Here is a 12,128-nt window from a genome sequence, read left to right as displayed (position 1 = left end):
CTTATCTTGTTTTCGTTGGTCAGAACAAGATGAGGGAGTTCCCACATGAAGCGCTGTGGCCCATTCAAAGTCACTGATTCTTTGGTGGCTCCTGATGCACTAACCACGCTATTGGGTCAGAACTCACTTCATCAGCTGCATAGATGATTATCCTCAGTAGGTAGATACATCACGCCGTGGGTACCGACAGTACAGGCTGGTGAAGGCTATTATTACAAAGTAATGAAGAGGCCAGCAAGTCCATTAATTACCTTTTTAATTGTGCTTTACCCACTGCTAATGGTAGTGCATAAAGCTATCAGACTGATACTATGTTATCAGAAGTGAGTTATGGAAATCACCGTAATGTCATTTTCTTTCCCATGGGATCAAGGAATATGGAAAAATGCAAATCTTGGTAATGACGGATTCTTTCCTAATATGATGGATCTATTACATAAATGGAATAAATGTCTCATGTGAGCTATAAAAGGAAGGATGAAAGCTTTAAAGTTGCACATTGCTTTTATCAGCACTTTCTACCCTGACAACAAACAGAAACACCCACAGATTATTCACTAGCACTGACTGGATTTGTTTCCCCACCTGAAAATGAATCATTGCATCAATTTATTTCTAAGTAGGGAAACAAGCTAGAAAAGATACATGTGGCTTGCGCTGTTTGCTCAAAGGAGTTCCAATTGTGATAACATATGGACATGACTCTTTCAAGATCCCTGTGTTAGAACATGAAAGCAGAGCTGTTCTTTTCTCTTACAATAATACAGAAATTAGCTGCAACTTAGTACTGCAGAAAAGGATTCTTACCCATAGTTCCCATCATTGATCTGCTGAATTAAACTGGGACGGATGAGGCAGGTTTCATCAGAGCATTCCCACTGGCTCTTTACACATTTGCTGGAACAAGAAGCCAAGTGAGACCATTGTTGCAAACAGATCAACAGTTCGCAGTGCGTGGCCCTGAAATGATCGGCTTGCTATTCCCTTCCCACCACAGCACACACACACGCCGCAGAACATCTGGATACTTCACTGCTGCTCCCTGCCCTCCAACAACCGATTCCTGCCATGTCGGTCTCAGCCTGCCTAATGGGTCGGCTGGCTATTTCCAGAATAAGCAGCCACAGCACAGCTGCTTGTCAAAGGGACAAGAAATTACTGATCCACAGCCAATGCCCCCTCTATCCTGCCCCTCTCCACTCCAGTGCTGCTCTGTGCTCACACAATGGCCATGAAATCTGGTGCAACCGTGTGCATCCTCCCGTTTTCCCTCTCCTCACCTCCTTGGCTTCTTGCACCAATGCAAATATTTAAAGAAGCAGGAGGCACAACCCCTGACCTGTGTAGATGCCCCCATCAGCCCATCAGAGCCTCCCGAGGCCGTGCCATCACAGCAGCACATGTTCAAGCCACCTATGGGTACCCCTCGCCCTTCTGCTGCAGCCCAGACAACTTTCAGGTATGCCATTTTCATGCAGGTACTAAGAATTTAGAATAAGTGCTTCTGGGTCAGCTCAAGCTTAATGAGGGTGATGTTTCATTTGTTTCTTTCCTGGCCATTACCAAGAGTTGCAGTTGTCCTTCATTGTTGTTCCTTCTCCATACCACTGACCATTTTTGAAGCAACCTGCCAATATAAGCCATAGAAAAGGAGGAAATAATTAGCATGCAACAAGCTAATCGATGGTGCATCTTATGCCAATAGACAGAGGATGGCATCTTGTTCCTACTCTGGGTCAAGCAATTTTCTGCATCTGTGAACTTGATTAATAAATTAATCACGCCTGAACAAATTGGTTCTCAGAATCCAATCCAAAATGGCAATTGTAAATGTTGTTTTCAAGTCAGCCTTGTTGCAGTATAATGACTTACATTTTTGCAAAGATTTAATCATTCTGTATTTGTTGTCTTATATGAAGCTTTATCTGAAACTCCATTAGACAGATGCAAAAGTGGAATTGAACGTGCATTTCCCTGTTGACTAGTTCTAAATACAACACAATCGGCAAAGTAATCAATCTGGAATGTCTCAGAAATGTTATTATTAGCCCCAATTCAGCACAGATTAGTTGTGACTTGACTCAGTTAAGCACAATGGGATTCAAGACAGCCAGAACTTACATCTTCCACTGGTTTCACTGGCATGTGCAGACAAATCCTGCGCTTGTTTGTCTCAAGTAATCCTAATGTGTTCAATGCGCTTTACTCCCAACTAGCATCTCCAGCTGCCCACCAGTATTCCTGCTTGGATGTTTCATTATCTCAGGCTCATGACTGTCCAAGGCTAAGTTTCTCATGTCTCTTCCCAACCCCCTCTGTATATTTTACTTTTATGATTATACTATGTCCACCCAGTTGAACCGCCGCTGGTTGGTGCTCTGTGCTGTCAAGTCTTCTCTGACTTATGGCAACCCCATGAATGAAAGCCCCCCAGATTGTCTGTCCACAGCAACCCTACTTAGCTGGCCTAAATCAAGGCTGCGGCTTCCTTTGTGCAATCGATCCATCTCATAGTTGGTCTTCCTTTTCTTCTTCTGCCTTTGACTTTCCCTAGAATGACTGTCTTCTCCAGGAGTCTTGCCTTCACATGAAGTGAGAAGCTTTGTCATTTTTGCTCCTAGGGAAAGCTCCGGCTTGATCTGTTCTAGGATCCACTTGTTCCTCTTTCTGTCTGCCCAGGGTATTCACCTCCAGCTCTCCTCCAGCACCGCGTTTCAAATGCATGTTTTCTTCCCGTCGGCTTCCCTCACAATCCAGCTTTCATACCCATACACGGTGATTAGGAATACAATGGTGTGAATGAACTTTGTCTTGGTTCCACTGAAATGTCCTTACATTAGACAATATTTTATTGTTCCTTCATTGCTGGAACAGGTATCACACCCCTTATCCCTGTCCTCCTTTCCTCCCTGTCCCATCAGCAAAAGCTCTAGTCCTTGCCTTGGTCAGCTCTCACACAAAGATTAGAGTTTTGCTCACCTGCCTAGCCCTTCATGACCTCACCTGAGTCCCCTCACCCCTTTTCAGCACCTTGCTGCCAAATCATTCATGCCTCCCTTCATTGTAACCAAATGATTCATTTCCTTAAATCCCTAACTGGCTTCCATCCACTCCCAGACCCTGGGCAAGCTCCTTGCTCTCACCCTTGAAGCCCTCCATGCTCGCTCCTGCCCCACTTTATCTCTCTGCTGTTGTGATGTGATACCTCCCTGTGTACGATACTCACTCGTGCAACTCCACCACCCTCCAGGATCCACAGGTCCCCTGCCCTGCTGCCCCTCATGCCTCAAATGGCCTCTCAAAACAGCCGTGTGATGCCTCCTCTCTTCCTCCTTCCACATTGAGCCTCGAAACCGACTTTCACCGTGGTGCTTTGCCAGGACTCCCTCGTGCAACAAGGGAAATGCCTGCAGGGGCCTCTCTGCTTCCACCTCCCTCCCTTTCCTCTGCTGCTTCCCCTGGGTCAAACTTTGACTGCCAGCTCCTCTTGCAATCAGCAAAGTTCCAGGCACACAGGTGATGCTCAACGACTAGGTAAACTTGCACAGAAGCGCTGCCTGAGATGCATTTGGCTTCAGCTGGGCTTGAGCTACTAATACCAACCTACTGCTTATGATTGTCCGGGCACTGTGCAAATATTTCAAGAATGGAACAATAGGAACACTCTGATCCCCCATCAGATCCTCCATGAAAAAAGAAGTTTCATCTTGTTCCTTTATTTGGACATAGGGTTCTTCTCTAGGAGGTATGAATCATGTGCTTGTTATTCTCTACTCCTGGTTGTTTATGGGTTATTTACATGATGTCGTGACCCTCCTGTTTTGCTTTTGGATCTAGCCAGTGCCTTTGGTGAGGTTGCTCCACTCCTCTCCTCTCCTCTCCAGCACAGAAAATGTGGCATTTAATAGTCAAAGCTGGTGTGATGCCCTCTTGTGCAATTTGCACGATGCTACAACACTACGGTGCCAAAGCAGAAAAGCCAGAAAAGAAAAGCTCCATATGTAGCACTTGGATCTCAGTTCTGTGATGAAGCCAAAAAAGAGATACAACATATTAACAGCTTCATCCAGAAAAACCCATCAGCCCTTTCTTTTCAGAGTGGGTGAGAGCACATATTGGGACTTGCCTCTCCAGGAATGGTGGAGACCCTCCCCTCCCCACTTAGTTTCTTGCCTCCACACCCCTGGAGAACATGTCCCATCATGCTCTGCCACCAAGCACCTCCACATGAGTCATCCCACCAGACAGCGGCTCAGAAGAGGGCTCCTCTGCCATCCCTGGGAACAATGCAGCACTCTCCACAGGCTTTTCTTGGCAAGGGCCGCTTGGTGCCGGACTGCCAGCTGGAAGAAAATGTGCCGGCGATATTTGGCTGTTATTTAACAGAAATGTGCCAAATGTAATTTGTACTCTGTAGGGATTGCCTTTCTTGCTGAGAGTGCAGAGGCTGAAGTATGAAACAGCACCCTTCCTTTTTCTTCCTTCCTTCCTTCCTTTTTTTCCAAACATTATTCTGTTTTCAGCCAAACCAGAACTGAAGCCTCTGTGTGTATGTTTTATTCCTATTGAATATTGCAATTCACAATTCAGTGTTTCAGATCAATTTTTCAGTGTTGCTTCAAAACAAAAAAGTGCTCACTGTTGAACATTTCAACAAAGTTAATAATTATTCAGCACACTGGCTGAAGTTATTTAATTTTAGCATTCAAATGAAACTGCAGATAGAATTGATGAGTTTCCTTTAAATTATAAAATGTCTCCCCCTCCCCTTCAAAGAGACACAAGTGTCATTTGCAAAGCAATACACAAGACCACATAAAACACAGTTGATCTTCACAGCACAGTGACTTTGAAACCACTTGTGAGGAAATTGCAGCCTTGTCTTGTTATGGTACTTCAGAATCTAGTAAACTTTGCTTATGGCGCTAAATACAGGAGTGCTGGTTATTCCCACATTCCTTACAGTGCAGTCCCATTCCTGTGTATTCAGAAGAAAATTCTGTTCTGGTCAGTGGGCTTGTTCCAAAATAAATGAGTCTTACATCACAGCCCTTTTCAATTGTGCATAGAATGCATAGTCATGCATAAGGTTTTATGGTAAGGCTGCAATCCTATGTCCACTTACATGGGAGTAAATGCCAAAGGGATTTACTCTAACAATTTATATGAGTGGAGCCTTTGCTGGCATTGGATCCCAAGCAGACTACATCCCGAATGAGACTTTTGAACTATACATGTTACTACTCCATACTGAAATAAAGTAGCTATCACTTTCTAATTAGCGATGTATTAATTTTGTTCAATTCTTTCTGCCTGTTCTTCCCAGATTATCAGATGTCTTTTCCTCCACCATCCACTCACAGTTGAAATCAATGAGCTCTGCTTTGTTCGCTTTGCTGTACTCATGCTAATTCCTGCACATGGATGCTGGAACAAATGCTCTAATCGGTTAAATGTAGTAATGTGCAAAGCCACATTTGCATAGGTGTGAATTTGCACAAATCCTCACCCAAAGTGAAAAATCAGTCTGCAAGTCCACAGAACGTATGTGACTCAGAAAATGTTGGTCTGCACACAATGCACAAGTCAGATTCACAGGCACCTGACCTATTTGTATCCATTACAGATTTCTCTGATGTGCCTACTTTCTAATCCTAGCTTGAATTTAGGTAAAGCCGGGATCTTGAAGGAGCAAGCATAAAATTGTACATTCCCCTAAAGTCAACATGATGTTGTTAAGCTACTTGGATTTAAAACTCCATGTCTGGAATCTAAAAGACTGCTTCAACAAGAAGAGACTAATTAACTAACCTTGTCCCATAAGTTTCCTTCCCCTTTTCATGCAAGATCCCTCTGCCTTCAGGTGTAGAACCTTTGCCTGACTTTGAAACTGAGAGCACAAAGAAGGATTACCTCCTTTTTTTTTAATGTGTTTTTATCTTGTACGAGTTCTGCCCTTAAAGGCTGTCTAGAAATAATGATAGACATAGATGGGTAGACAGATGCTCTTTTGAGGCCTTGGGCATCTTTAGAATTTCTATGATTTTTTTTTCCCCAGTTGAATTGAGCACATGAAAACACACATTAAGAGGAAAGGTGGGTTGTTAGGTTTATGGATGTAGGAGGTAGAAAGAGAGGTAATGCATATTAGACTGATTTTGATCGTTTAAAAACTTTATACCATAGGATACTAAGCTTTATCTAGTGTGACTTTTTCTGAATGAAGTCAGGGATGAAGGGTGGATTTTGTAATATAATAAAACATGTTTAAGAACACGACCATTAAATATCACTAACATTCTTCTAGGGAGTATGTCGATTGGACAGCAGAATGCATACTGTTGGCAGAACCGCTCCTCCTTCTAACTGCACCCCCCGCCCCCCCCGCTACAGAGGACTGGTGGATCAGAGGACTGGCATGCAGGGTTGGCAGAGGAAGCAGAAAGTCCTGTTGCGAGAGTGGAAGTTTGCTCTTGTAATGCTGTGCGCACCTTCCTTCCATCGTTTCCTGACTGAGCTTGGCACATTGTGGGTTTGCATTCCGGGTACCTTGAAGAGCCTTGGAACACTCTTCCCCGGAGGCGCCTATCACTTGTCCAGTTCTAAAAATAAACCGCAGCAGAGCACTGGGTTAGTTGCATTCGGGAGGAGACATGAGGACACGGCCTTAGCATGTTCCGAGCACTTACCCACTTGCTTTGGCGGAGGTGTTCTCATGTGCGGAGGGACCAGTTGCCTAAGAGGAAGCCTGTGGCAAGCAGTCCAGAAATCCGGGCAGCAGTCTGCAGAGCCAGGAGGGTCTGACATGCAGAAATCGTCGCAGTAGCATATGGCATTCCTCTCGTGGTATTGAATGGTGCAGTCATCATCTCTGCCGGGACAGCAGCCTCGCAGTCGGCAATAGCTTCCCCTGGATGGCGTCCTCTTGGCTCTGTTTCTTCCAGAATAATTGCTATCTTCAGCCAAATTTTCTTTCAGTAAAACATTGTTCCGGGAGGTAACTTGTTTCTCCCGGCACACCACAATTGCGCAGCAGTATAAAACCCAAATTGGGGTATAGATCCACATTCTTGTCTATCCCAGCAGGGTACTTTCAGGTTTTCTGCATGAGATTTTAACAGGGACTGAGCAGGAATCTTGAAAAAGATTGTCTACCAAGTGTTCCTGTGAAAACTCTTCAGAATTCAGCAAAACATTCTGACCTGAAACTTGACAACTAACTTACTTGGTGATGTAGAGAACTTTTGCATGTTAACCATTTACTCAGAGATGCTATAAAATGCCTTGTTTACACAAGATTTTTAAAAAAAACTTGTGTGGATCATGTGATGTCGAATTCAAGCTCTGAAAAATGCACTGAAATCTTCTAAGGCTGTTAAGACTAAATATAAATGACAGAGCAAATGGATCAAAGTGAACTTTAAAAACCTTGCAGAAAAGAACAAATTCTGGTTCACCTCCTGAATACAACAGTATCTTGTGACCTGTTAAGGATCTGGCAAGATCAGTACCAGACTAGATCTCTACTGATATCATCATATTGCAAAACACATGGAGTTACTGAACGCTTGTCCATAATATGTTAGAGGGCATGTTACTCAACTGGAGGCTGAAGACAACTCGGAGGTGTCAGCTGGAACAAAGTGCAGGTGCCTTCTCCTTTGTGGGAACCTGCTGATTAGAGCAGGTTTGTCAAGAGCCCTTTGCACATTCAAAGTCTCATTCTTTATTGACCAAAACATTTTTCAGAAGCACGAAAACCCAGAACGAATCTCTGAGCATGTGCAGAGCAGTTTGTTGAACCCAATCTAGCTCCAAGGTCTTTCCTTATGAGCATGCCTGGCCTCCATCCTTCTGAGAGGGGCTTCTGAAAATGAGCACACCTCCTCTCCATATGCCATTTCTCTAATTGGACCATCCTCCTCTGCTGAGGTCACATCATGGGCTTGAGAGTCATACCTGCCTCATCTGTCTCTGAGAAACTTCCCTGTCCCAAGTCCTCTCCCACCAACAGTACATCTGGTTATTCTGAAAAGCTGCCTGCCCATAAATATCTCCGCTTTGCTCATCTCAATGTCTGGCACAGGCCCACATTCTGAGCCCGTCCTCTGCTCTTCCTCCTCCTCTTCCTCTCAAGTCAGACAGTCTGAAGAATGTGCACCAAGAATGACAGTCTTTCACACTCCCAGCACTGTTCATACCTGCTACACCCATTTCCCCAGCCTCTCTGAACTCAATTCAAAGGCCTGGTTGCTCCCCATAAAGCCCTGCATGGCTTGGACATGGCGTATTTGAAGACCCAACTGCACTTCTATAGGCCTGCTCAGGCTTGGGACATGCAATTGGCCACGGTTGTTTCACATGCTTGCCAAAGCCATCCATCAAATTCCTGAGATCCTTCTTAGAGGTGGCTTTATCACTGGCATTGCCTTCCCAGGAAGTACATCCGGTGCTCGCTCGCTCTGGGTCCCTTCAGTAAGGTTATTTGAATTAGCTTTCAGTTTAAACAGTTTTTAATTGACTAAATGAAGCTGATTTGTAGTTGGAGAATTTGGAATTTTGTAGCTGGTATTTTATCTTTGTAATTGTTTGTTTTTAATTTTGTTGCCTGACTTTGTTCCAGGGAGCTTCCTGCCCAGAAAGGTGGTATATAAAGACAAGCAATCAATTAATTTGACAAAGGAATATATTGTTGAGAACTTCATATTTGGCTCCCAGATAGAGCAACTCCCAGCATGTGTACCCCGAATACAAAGGCTGTTTGTTTGTTTCAAACACTGTTATTTATTATTAAACTTATATAGTGCTAAATTGGCCTAAAGACCAAACAATAAAAATAATCAATTAAAACACACAACCATAAAACAAGAAAAGCAACAGAGCAAAACAATATGCAGCTGAGGGATAACAATTCAAAACAATATAAATTAAACAACAATACCACTAAAATTATCAGATAAAATCATTTATTAAAATACAGTATCTAGAAAATAAATTTGTCTTGCCTGGCACCGAAAAGATGGTAATGAGGGCTCCAGGTGAACTGCTTTTGGGGGTCTATTCCATAAGTGGAACTCAACTCCCGAGATGGCCCCTCTTCAATTTGCCATTCTCCTTACCTCCTTGGAGGATGACTCTTTCAGAAGGGCCTCCAAAACCAATCTTAAAGGCCAGCTGGTGCATGTGGGAGCAGGCAGTCCTTCAGCTATCCTGGTGCTGAGCCATTTAGGACTTCGTATGTTAAAACAAGCACCTTAAATTATGCTTGGAGCTCAACTTGTAACCACCGAAGATGATGTAATATAGGGGTCACATGGGCATGTGGTCCTGCTCCCCGCAGCCATTGCACCACCCTGTTGAAGTTTCTGGACGGTCTTCAAGGGCAGCCCCATGCACAGCGTATTACAGTAGTCCACTTGAGAAGTTAACAGAGCATGGGTGACTGTGGCTAGGCCCTACCTGTCCACAGGTAGGGCCCCAGTTGGTAAATTAATTGTAGCTGAAAGAAGGTGCATCTGGCCACTGAGTGTCCCTGACACTCAAGTGATCATTTTGGGTCCAGGAGCAGCCCCAAGCTTCAGACCCTGTCCTTCAGGGGAGTGTGAACCCATCCAGGACAGGTTGAAGTCCCACCCTCTGGGCAGGTAGACTGGCCACCAAGAGCACCTCTGTCTTATCTGAACTGAGCTTTTATTTGTTGCCCTGCATCCAGTCCATTGATGAGTCCAGGCAGTGGCCTCACCTGGGCTAGATGAAATGGAGATGTAAATCTGAGTGAAACAATAATAATAGTGACAAATAAAAGATTAAACCTGTAAAGGAGGGACAGTGGAAGCAGCTAATACTAAATACTTTCAAAGCATATCAAAGTGCTTGAGAGAATAAACAAGGTTTTGCCTGGAGGACTTCCTGAGAAAAGTCATTTTGTAATCAGGGTAGGACAGCTCCTTTGTGGCTCCCCAGTTCGTCTTAGACTAGCAATGAGCAAATTTATTTATTTATTTGTTTATTTATTAAAACACTTTTATGCCGCCCCATTCGCCGAAGCCCCGGGGCGGCTTACAACAATAAATTAAAACATCATAAATAACATTTTAAAATATATACATTAAAATAAAATACAAATATACAATATAAAATAAGCTGCCCTGGCCAAATCAGCAATATGCCTGATTCCCGTTCCAGTTTGTGATCACTGCTCCCTCTTGGGAACGGGAGCTTTTTGCAAGTTTTGCCCTGACCATACACAAAATTTGTGCAACTTTCTTCCAGAGACTAAAGTGGAGCTTTCACTATGCAGATGAAACATAACATACAGATTAGGAAATGTGTAGAAAATTGATCCAGGAAAGTGTCACAAATCCAACCCAAGCACATGTCCAAACATTTTTGGCAGACTAGTGCTCAGGATTGTGATTGTTTCCAGGAGTTCACACGGGGCATGTTCACATATTTTGCAGTGAGGGAAGCCAGTCTTGATGGCCAGGGAACTAGCCAGAAAAACATTTCACGTGATGTGGAAAGACGCTAGGGAAGGGCACATGAACAGAAATCAAGGGGTGGTATCCAAGCCATTCCACCACTGCTTTATAAATTATTATATTACAGACAAACCCCAAGTTATGAACGTCCAAGTTACAAACAACCCATACTTATGAACAAACTGCCCTAAAGCATGTTAATTAAAAAAAAAAACCCTGGGGAAAATCATCACCATAGAAAGAGAGGAAGTGAAGGGGAGAGAGGGAGGCAAACAAAGCATCGCCACAGAGAGGACGTGAAAGGGTGCCCTGCACATTTGAGGAGAGAAATCCCTCCAACAGTTCCTTGCTGCAAAGAGGAGGTCCTGGTGAGTTTGGGCAGGAGGGGTGGAGCTAAAGATATTCACAATTTTTCCGCAGTCATAGGAGTCCTGCAGTCCTTGAATGTGGAGGGCCAACTATTATGTTGATTGACATACAAGCAATGCTGGTGCAGCGGGGAAACACAGGCATAGGGCAAGCGTATGGTCACTCTGGGGAGCCAAGATCCCATTCTGAGAGGTTCTCAGAGCAAGGCATTGGCCTCCCCACCACCCTAGAGAGATTTGCCATTCATTTTCCTGCTGCAGCAAGGCCAGCCAGGGCAGAACAATGCCCAGGCTGGTCCCCAAGAGAGACCAGCCAGTCCAAAGACAGGTGCTTCCTCGGAGGGAGGCATTCAGGTGAGTTGGCCCTGGGATAACTGGGGCTGCTGCAGAGCAGGTGGTCTGCAAGAGCTCCTCCTTGCCAGAGCCAGCCTCCAAGGACACAGGGAATGATCTGTTCTTTTTTTAATCTACAGCTCTGTGGGTTTTTTTGGTTTTTTGTTCGTGTGTGTACAAAGTAGACAAACTGTCACTTTGCAGATTTCCAAAATAGGAAAGCAATATTTGTGGGGCATGCAAAGATTCAAGGAAGACTGAAGCATCACTTAAATCCATGAGTAAAACCTGTGTGGGGCAAACTAAAAGAAAGGAAAGAAAGTCATATCAGGATAACAATGAAGTCAATTATTAAAATCCACTTTCATTATTTTTCAATAATGAAAAAATATGTTTCAATATTTTTCAAGAACATTATTTTTAGCAACAATTACAGAAGTTGTTTCATCTCCCACAGTGATGTGATAATTCCCAATAAATCTAAGTTAGCTATTAAAGAAGGACCTTTTCTTAAAGTTAATACAAACCACAGAGATCAGCCAGAAAACATGCGAGTCCTGCATATTCACTACTATTTCAATGTTGATCCTTACTGTTATTTTAGATCATAGCTGAAGAGGAGATAAGCATCTTTCTTGAACTCTGAGTCTGACTCAGATGTACCCACCTCAATGCTTTTTGCAAGTTTTCTGTAGCCCACCCCAGGCAGGCAATCCTATTACCTCTGTTTATCATTCAACAATGATAAACACACTTCTGGCATTCTTCTGTTAGACAAACCTAAGCATGCAACACCTTTTGTTATCAGTCGCAAGCTTAATCTCCTTCCTGAAGGCACAAGTTCCCCACACATGCTTTAGGTAAGATTTGGGCACTTTTGTGGATGTCCCATTAAGCTCAGACTTACACACATACTCTACATAGCACTTCATACTGAGTGTAGAGG

The 12,128-nt window shown here is 43.8% G+C and overlaps 1 protein-coding gene across 1 annotated transcript in view; it reads right to left on the bottom strand.

The window, feature by feature from the left end:
• The window catches only part of TINAG (tubulointerstitial nephritis antigen), a 33,875-nt gene extending 26,807 nt beyond the window's left edge, over positions 1 to 7,068 (bottom strand). Inside the window, exons 1-3 of the mRNA XM_044421439.1 lie at positions 6,690 to 7,068; positions 1,564 to 1,627; positions 808 to 897 (exon numbers count right to left, since the gene is read on the bottom strand). Of these exons, the coding sequence (XP_044277374.1) occupies positions 808 to 897; positions 1,564 to 1,627; positions 6,690 to 7,068 (533 nt within the window). The remainder of the gene's footprint in view (positions 1 to 807; positions 898 to 1,563; positions 1,628 to 6,689) is intronic.
• Positions 7,069 to 12,128: the final 5,060 nt, after the last annotated feature.

Source organism: Varanus komodoensis, unplaced genomic scaffold (assembly GCF_004798865.1).
Source record: "Varanus komodoensis strain SLA01 unplaced genomic scaffold, ASM479886v1 scaffold12, whole genome shotgun sequence".
Lineage (NCBI taxonomy): Eukaryota > Metazoa > Chordata > Lepidosauria > Squamata > Varanidae > Varanus > Varanus komodoensis.
This window is presented reverse-complemented; position numbering and strand designations above follow the sequence as displayed.